We start from the raw sequence: 8,720 nt of genomic DNA, 5'->3' as shown, positions 1-8,720 counted from the left end.
TTCAGTGACCACTTTGCTGAGAAGGTGGGAGGGCGGCCTCGAGGCCAGCAAGCAGAGGGGCTGAGTCTCAGCTCCCCTGGCCCCAGCTCAGAGGGCACCCAGTCTAGCCAGCCCTTGCTGAGGCTCCTGTGCCCACGCCATGCCCCTCTGAGGGTGGCCGACAGCAGATGTGTCCCTGTGCCAGGATAAAGGCTTGCTTCCTGACCCCAGGAGACCCTCCCTCCCAAGGACTCAGGCTGCCAGCCCAGGGAGCACCTTAGATGCTCTCTGGCATTTTGAGACAGCTGGCAGCGTTAAAACATGCAAAGAGCAGATTTATTCCAGAGAGATGCGGGGGAGGAGGTTGAAACCGGGCGAACCCACTGTTCAGGCTGTCAACCGCCGGGAGGCCGCGCCCATGGTCCTTGTAGGAGAGACCGCTGCCATCGCGCCAGTCCCACCCACCCCTCCCCACGGGCAGGGCCAGGAGGACCGACTGCCTGTGTCTTCCTGACAATTGGAAAAGGGAGCTTCAGGAGGGAGTACTTCCCGCTGAGAGCAGTCTTCACTTACTTATGAATCTGACCCGTGGGAATTACCAAGTTACCTTTCATAACCTTACACAGAATACTTCGGACTAAAAGAAAATCACGTCCTTTAGCACGAAGGCACAGAAGGCAGGGCTGGGGTCCAGGGAAGCGGTGGAGTGAGAGGCTTCCTCACTGACGTGCAATGAAGTGTTTGCTTCTCGTGGGTGTGGGGCAGATGCTCATTTTTTCTTGCAAGATGCAGGTCTTTTCATTCGGACAAAGATGAAAACTGTTCTATCATCTGAAGGGAAGTATGTCTCTGGAGTAACGTCCTTAGTATCTTAGGGAGGGAAGAGTAGGGGAGGGCCACCAGTAGGGGCAGAGGCTCAGAGAGGAGAGAAAGGTCGGACAGCCACTCGGGAGACTCACGCTGCCGGGGGATGAGAGGACCACGGTCTGGGTGGTGACAGTGGGCCAGGGCTGGTGGCATGCTGCTGCTCTGCAGGCCCATCTGAGGACCGGCCGCTCCTTTCATGGACTCTCTGTGAGGGGGACAAAAAATCACGTGGGCAGAAGAGGGGGCAGCCAGGGGAGGGCAGCTGCCCCTCAGACACCGAAACAGCCCCACAAATGAGCAGCCACGCCAAAATCCCTCATGTCAAACTGCTTTATTACATCTTAAATAACAGTACAGTGAATATAGGATCTATCTTGCATCCAGCTTCCTTGCAGTACACTGACTTTAAAATTAAATACAAAAGGTGAGGGACAGGGTGCAGAGAGCTCTACAGGGGTGCCGAGGGGGGTAGGGCCGGGGCGGGGGGGGGTGCTTGTCCCACTCTTTGCGGGTCCAGGGCACAGGGCACACAGGATGGTGCAAACACAGGATGGAGAAGCCGCTGCTGCCTCTACGGGAGTGCTTGGTGCGGGGAGGAGGCCTGCGCCGTCCCAACGCCACTGCTCCACACTGGACGCGCACAAAACCAGGGACGTCTGCATGTTAGAAAAATGGTCTGCCTCGGTGCAAAAGGCTGGTTCCACGGGAGAGCCGGGCTGTGAGGAATCCACAAAGGGAGGCCGGGGTCTCCATTCCCTGTACCACCCCGCCCCACCCCCCAATTCCAACAGCAATCGTTTGGAACAGGACTTGTTTTTAAAGGAATAAAGAAAACAGTGAATATCCCGCTAGGTGAGTGTGCAGAGCCGCTGGCTGCACGGCTTCCGATGCGATGCGTGTGCACAGAGGAGCAATGGTTACAGCTTTAAAGAGGTTATTTCTGAAAAGAAAGAGAACATCTAAGGACTGAGTCCTATATGCACTTTTGAGCATTTCTACAGCATGCGATTCTAAGAGTAAACCCACCCGATATGGCAAACGATCAAATTTTTTAAAATTTAACTTAGAAAGTTTGAGATCATTATTTTCAAAACATTGATTTGTACATTGTTTCATACACAAATAACTGACTGACTATCCAAGCACAGGACGGGCACCTCGCTTGAGAGCAGAGGCTCCTGACGGTCAGGGTGGGGCACAGGGTAGTGTCGCGCTGTTGCTGTTGTATAAACTTCCCTCCAACTTCACAAGGAGACCCAGGGTGAGATTAAAAACTGAACTGAGAAGGTAGAGAGAGCGGGTTGGGGAGCAAAGGTGCCTAACTGGTGTTCACTGTTCGTCCACGGCGCGTGCTCTGTTCCTTGACTTCTCAGCATCACCCTTCTATGCCGTGTGTGCACACAACGATCATGTGACACGAGACGAAAAGTAAAAAAACTAGGGACTAAATTTACATCATTAACAATTCCAGAGAGGCTGCACTAGACCCTCTTTCTCTGTTTAACTACTGAACAGAAAGGAATATATTTTAAGAAGGAAATATGAATGTCTGCAAAATCCTGTTACAAACACAATCTGAAACTTAGAATCAATTACAAGATGAAGTCCTCAACTTGTTCGCCATGAACATCACAAAACAGGATCACTGATCTAGAATTCAAAGAAACTAGTAGAAAAGTGTGTCTGCCTTACAATTACACTCAAGTTTACCTTCTGGTTAACATTTTTATTATAGTATTTCCTTTTAAATTCATTCCAGACAAAAAAAAAAAAAAAAGAAAAACAAACAAAAAAAAGAAAAACAAAGACAATGGTCCCGGAAGGAATGCACGATTTGTTTTAGTTTACAGCACAGAGATTCTTCTCTTAATGGGAATTGTGCTCTTGGTTTCAGCAATAAGTGAAGGGAAAAGGTCTTGCCCTTTTGAAGTTCTGAGGGGTGCAGGGCATCCGCGTTAGTAGGGGTGGATTGGAAATGCTATCACTGTAACGCTCCAAGGTTGGAATGGTCTTCCAGTCACAGCGGCGTCCACCTGCTGCTTTAAACAGAGTTTAGAGAAACATGAAGAGAAACGGACACCCTGGTGCAGGTGCACAGTCAGTATGATGGGTGCACCCGCTCGCGGCTGAGGGCACAGGAAGTGCTCCAAGCTGACACCAATGCTCACGTGCCCACAAGTCCAGATCAACTACATCCAAATTAATCTTAGAAACCCCGACCCACAATGTCATACGTAGAGCTACAAGCAGGGAGGGCACGGGGCTGCTCCTTACCTGTTGGTGTTAGTTCCAGATCTTGAGGAAGCTGTCCCAGGACCCTGTTGCCACGGCCATCCCGTCGTCAGTCACCCCCAGGCAGCTGACGCGGTTGTCATGCCCGGCCAAGACCCCTGGGAGCAGATGACAGCACGGTCACCCCTGGATCCAGCCACTCCCTGAAGCAGACCCAGAAGCCCCCAAGGTTCAGTCCCTGCCAGGCCTCAGTGGTGAGGAAAGGGCACCAGGAAGGAGAGGAAGCCTGGTCAAGTGGAAACTAAACTGAAGCTCATGCCCACACTTGTCCAAGGCGAGGAAGGGTCAGCGTGCTCCTCTCCCATGGTGGACGTGCCCACGGCCGCGGGAGGGATTCACACAGAAGGAAAACACACTGGAGAATCTGGCAACGTGTCTGTTATCAAGACACGTGGATAACAGCATGACAACAAGGAACACACACAACTGAAAGGCACTAACACACACACTGAACAACCTAGGGCCTCTTGCACCGACTCCTGAGCGCTCCCGACGGTAAAATGCTTAAATAAAAAATGGAACAGGGGGCTTCCCTGGTGACGCAGTGGTTAACAATCTGCCTGCCAATGCAGGGGACACGGGTTCGAGCCCTGGTCCGGGAAGATCCCACATGCCGCAGACCAACTAAGTCCGTGCACCGCAACTACTGAGCCCACGCGCCTAGAGCCCGTGCTCCACAACAAGAGAAGCCACCGCAATGAGAAGCCCGCGCACCGCAACGAAGAGCAGCCCCTGCTCGCTGCAGCTAGAGAAAGCCCATGCGCAGCAACGAAGACCCAACACAGCCAAAAATAAATAAATAAATTTATTTAAAAGAAGCAACAGAAAGCACAACAAAAATACAGCACAACAGTGAAGGCTGTAGGCTGTTCTTCATTTGTTTGTGATGCCCGGGGCCTGGTGCAGAGCACAGAATACAGAAGGCTGGTGATGGACGCTGAGGGAGGGCCTTTGGGATATCACAGAGTGAACCCCGCCCCCCAAGACAGGCAGGGCCTCCTGTCGACACTCAGCAGTCATCAGCCAGAAAGTTCCACATTTTTCCAGAGGAATCCGAGCCACATCTCAGAGCACGCCCATGCGCCTCCTGCACTCCTCTGAGTGTCAGCAGGCACTGTCGGGGCAGAGGCCGCGGGCGCTGGGGGCACGTGGGGGAGCAGGAGAGGCAAGAGGGGCTCAATGCAGAGCGGGAAGCAGACCCACCCAGAGCGGGAGGCCACGGGTTCGGAGCCACGCTCCCTTCCCCACCCTCTCCAGCACTGAAGACTCCATGAGCTGATGCTCATGGAGCATTCAGGCGCCTGAACCCCCGTCTTCAACACTGCAAGTTCTCGTCTTTTGCACAACCTGCGTTTTAATGCACTTGGGAAGGACACACCTCTCTCCTGCCTTTCACGTGTGAGCTCCAGTCTGTGCTTCCAACAGGCCCGATGGGAGGGGGGCCGTGAAGACCACGCGGCTGGCCCGTTCCTGCCCACCGTGTGCGGCCGAGAGCCCGCCGCCACTGGCCTGCCTCCCGTCCCCCTGCCGGGCCCACACGTCTCAGCTCGCGTCTCAGCCGGCCAGGCGCAGCTGCTGCCTACCTGCCCTGTCGGCCTTGAGGGCGTCCCAGACGTTGCAGTTGAAGTCATCGTACCCCGCGAGGAGGAGGCGCCCGCTCCTGGAGAAGGACACGGAGGTGATCCCGCAGATGATGTTGTCGTGGGAGTAAGTCACGAGCTCCTGATCCGCACGGAGGTCGAACAGCCTGCAGGTAGCGTCGTCCGAGCCAGTGGCAAACGCATTGCCGTTTGGAAAGAACTGGAGAGAGAAAGCGAACCAAGATGATTTGCAAATGCACAGAAAGAAATACTGTGGACATAAACTGCCCGACAGCAGAGCAACTGCGGGCCCCGCACGGGGGTGGCGCAATGTGCTCGTCCTCCCCAGAGAGCCGGCTTCCCCTCCCCATTTGTCCTCCCAAAGGAGCAGCGGGAGAGTGGCCATCACTGACGGGCTGGGCTCCCTGCAGGGTGCTGGCAGCCAGGCTGAACCCGAGGAGGATGGCTCCTCGCGAGACCGGGCCCGCCCGTCACGGTGCCGGGGACAAGGGCAGGCTCCCTCAACCGCCGCGCCCCGCACACCCCCGCAGAGCTGGGCCAAGGGGCTCAGCCGCGGCGCTGCCCGTCCCCTGATGGGGGAAGCCGCGTGATACAGTCACTGGTCACCCCAAGGCCGGGAGATACGCCAGGCCTCAGCAAGGACAGATCAAGTCACAGCTAAGTCTCCCACAGGGAGTTTTTTTCAATTTGACTGTATCTGCATAGAAAAGAGAGACCATCTAATTCTGAAAACATCTTCAAATTTGACGATGCAGCCCGTAGCTCCAGAGAAGGACTCTAACTTGCTAACGGCCGGCGAAGGGCCCCCGACCCGCACCTCGGACCCCAACTCACACAGATGGCGTTGATGTCGGACTCGTGGCCGGTGAAGGTCTGCCGGCACATCCCTTCTCGCACGTCCCAGAGTTTGGCTGAAGCATCGCAAGCACCAGAGACAAACAGTCTGGTGTCCGGAGCGAGCGAAAGGCTCATGACGTCGCCGGTGTGTCCAGTGAACGTGGTCGTCTGCTGGCCGGTCTCAATGTCCCACAGGGCACTGGAGCAGAGCAATGACAGCGGTCACCCCACTTGCGCAGGAGACTAGTCCTGTGACAAACGGTCCTTCAAACCCCCCAGGACGGCAGTAAACGTCTGCACTTAAGGCAACTCTAAAACCTGTAATCCGACTTTGTTTAGAAGGGTTTGTTACAAAGCAAACGAATAAACGCAATGAACAAACACAGTACAGATGAGCACACGCCCACGGGCTTTACGGTAACTGTGATTTCTACGTCAACTCAAACACCAACAAAAGAGGGAGCCCGAGTCCCTGTCAAGGAGGGATGCATGCGGCCCCCCGCGTGGGCTCAGCGAGGGGCAGCAGGAAGCTCCCGGCTGCCATCCCAGGCTGGACAGAAAACGCGCTCCCTGCTGCTGCCAGCTCCATGCCTTCCAGGGTCCCACGGGCTGGGACGAGGAGATGACGGCCCTTAACTGGGGTCACTCAGCGGTGGCAGAGCTAAGCTCGGGCCCACAGCCGTCAGCTTGGGTGGCTACACGGAGGGCAGTCAAAGGTGAGACACAGCAGCGCCGCGAGGACAGCGTGTGCTGTTTCTGTGCTTCACCCACAGAAGCAACGCCACCGGAAGCCTCGCAGAAAACCCGGCTCAGCCCAACCACCCAAATCCAAGCGTGCAGGGCCCCTTGCTAGGGCCTGAGGGATGACAGAAGGAAGCAAGACATTCCCAGGGTCTGAAGAACATCCCTCATGAATGAAAAAGCTTTCAAAAGTATCTTCTAATACAGAAATTCTTCCCCAACTGACAGTCCAGACAGACCATAAATCTTCGGTGAACCTCTGGACATACATAAAGGACACCTCAGGAAACAGGACCTGGCCGGGGCACCCCTGCCCACTGTGCGGCCCGCTGGCTCCAGACGACCACATGCCTCCAAGGACCAGAATAACCCACGAGGAGAGTGTAAGCCTAAAAGGATTCAACTACCTAAAGATTTAAAAGGATATGCTTTGGTGCTTCGAGTGAAAACATTACAGAGCTTTACGTGGTCTATCCAAAAGTAAGGTGAAACTCTAAAAATTAATTAGTTTGATATAGTTCACGTGAAATTGTGACAAGTGACAAGTTTTTTAAAGCTGTGCTCGGAGTCCACAGTGAGGCGGTGCTCACCTTAGCGAGGGACTAAAGCACACCCACTCCCCCAAGTGCTACTAAAGACGGCCTGCAAAGGTAAAATCTGCAGGGGGGGAAGAAAAGCGGGCATTTCATGCAAAACTGTAGTTTCAAAATCAGTTCTTTGCTGTTCAAAATCCAACTCTGAGCTTTCAGATCTGCACAGCGCACCACGAACCCACCCACCACTCACTGCCACGTGTGTCTGAAGCCGCCTGGCCATTTCCAGTTAAAATGGCCTAACTGAGAACTCCCCTGCGTCTCGAGCTACGGGCCAAAGCAAGCAGCACGAGGACAGGTCTGGCGCGCAAGTACTCACCAGGTGGTGTCTCCAGAGCTGGTAACAATCTGATTGTCATCCAGAAAACGGCAGCAGGACAGGTAACCTGGAAAACAGAGCCACACGATGGCCCCAGAATTCGAGCCCCCGACTCTATGATCTTATAAATGGAAGAACACGTTGGCAGAACAACTATGGCGGGAAGGTCCACAGCAAGGGAGACAAATACCTCGTCCACCACCCCCGGCCCCTGCCGTGTGTGCTGCGAAGAGGAAGAAAGCAGCACGGACAACACGCACTGCTGCGCAAGAGTCAGAGCCCCAGGCCCACAGGACTGGGCTCCGGTGAGCACGGCGCCCCAAGAGGCTCGGGAGGCAAGTGCACCTGTCCGCCCCTGCCCTTTTGGACACGTCGGGAGGAGCAGGGACGGAGGGTCTGCAGGGGCCAGAGCCAGAGAGGAGGATGGGCGTGGGGGTGGGTTTGTTTTCTACGGGACAAGCGCTGCTTCTGTCTTAGTGTAGGTGACCCTGAGAACTGCACGTGCAAGGTAAGCACACCTGCCCCCAGAGGGCCCAGGGGATGGTGGCAGAGCAGCCCCTGCCCCCAGCAGGCCGGGCTCTTGCCAGGGAGAAGCATGCCTGCCAGGTCTTCCCAATCCACACCAGAGCCACGTGTGACGCTGTGTGAATCAGTAAGATCAAAGACAAAATACAGAGAGGAGGCCCACTGAAGGCTGCTGATGTGTAAAGTATAAGAATATTGGGAACATAAAGCACTTATCTAACGTATTACTGTACTGTCTCCCATAGAAAAAACAGAGAGAGAACAATTTCAAAACAGCAACGACGTGCCTAGACAAGGACCTGTGGTCAAGTGCTCGCTGGAGGCCACGTCCCGTCCACAGGACACCAGGGACCACACGGGCTCTCTTCCCGCTGAGTCTCAGCCTAAGTTCCGCTCCGAGAACAGCACTTACTTCCTGGCACACTCTCACCCTCGCTCAAGCCAGCCTTCTGGGAACCAGCCCTGGGACCCTCACACCCGCCATCACAGCACTAGCCTGTCTGACTTGGGATCCCAGCAGACAGGGAGGAGCGTCGTGGAGACGGCAGCACCGCCTGGTCTCACACAGGGCCATACAGGGGCACTCCTAGGTCAACAGCACAAAGAAACACGACCTCAAAGATGACCTCTGTCCCACCTTGTGCAGGCGGTGGTCCAGCCCAAGGGAGTCCACGAGCTTCCCGCCCCAAGGACCAGAGGCTGCTGGCTACAGCCTCGGCTCTCGAGCACTAGCAACCTGCTCTGGCCTCTTCAGGGCCTCGGATGGTCAGCACACGTCAGGGGCCAGGCAGGCTGTGGGAAATGACCAAATCTACAAAACCACACACGGTCCCTGGGGACCACAAATGCTGTGAAGACTCCAAGACACACGCAGATGAAGAGGAGGGGCGGGGCAGCACACGCGGAGCCCGGCCTGGTCCTGGGGCGAGGGCACCTCAGGGACCTGAGAGACTGCGTGTGGAGAGC

At 55.3% G+C, this 8,720-nt stretch overlaps 1 protein-coding gene across 7 annotated transcripts in view; it reads right to left on the bottom strand.

The window, feature by feature from the left end:
- Positions 1 to 1,162: 1,162 nt before the first annotated feature.
- The window catches only part of GNB1 (G protein subunit beta 1), a 92,181-nt gene continuing 84,623 nt past the window's right edge, over positions 1,163 to 8,720 (bottom strand). For 5 of the 7 annotated variants that reach the window (XM_060141708.1, XM_060141714.1, XM_060141710.1 and 2 more), the window contains 5 exons: positions 7,230 to 7,296; positions 5,574 to 5,775; positions 4,722 to 4,938; positions 3,121 to 3,236; positions 1,163 to 2,882 (listed from right to left, as the gene is read on the bottom strand). In XM_060141708.1, coding sequence (XP_059997691.1) covers positions 3,130 to 3,236; positions 4,722 to 4,938; positions 5,574 to 5,775; positions 7,230 to 7,296 — 593 coding nt within the window. In that variant the 3' untranslated portion in view covers positions 1,163 to 2,882; positions 3,121 to 3,129. Of the gene's footprint in view, positions 2,886 to 3,120; positions 3,237 to 4,721; positions 4,939 to 5,573; positions 5,776 to 7,229; positions 7,297 to 8,720 lie in introns of all 7 variants that reach the window. The other 2 variants (XM_060141709.1, XM_060141715.1) reach the window with 2 other exon arrangements.

Source organism: Lagenorhynchus albirostris, chromosome 2 (assembly GCF_949774975.1).
Source record: "Lagenorhynchus albirostris chromosome 2, mLagAlb1.1, whole genome shotgun sequence".
NCBI lineage: Eukaryota > Metazoa > Chordata > Mammalia > Artiodactyla > Delphinidae > Lagenorhynchus > Lagenorhynchus albirostris.
This window is presented reverse-complemented; position numbering and strand designations above follow the sequence as displayed.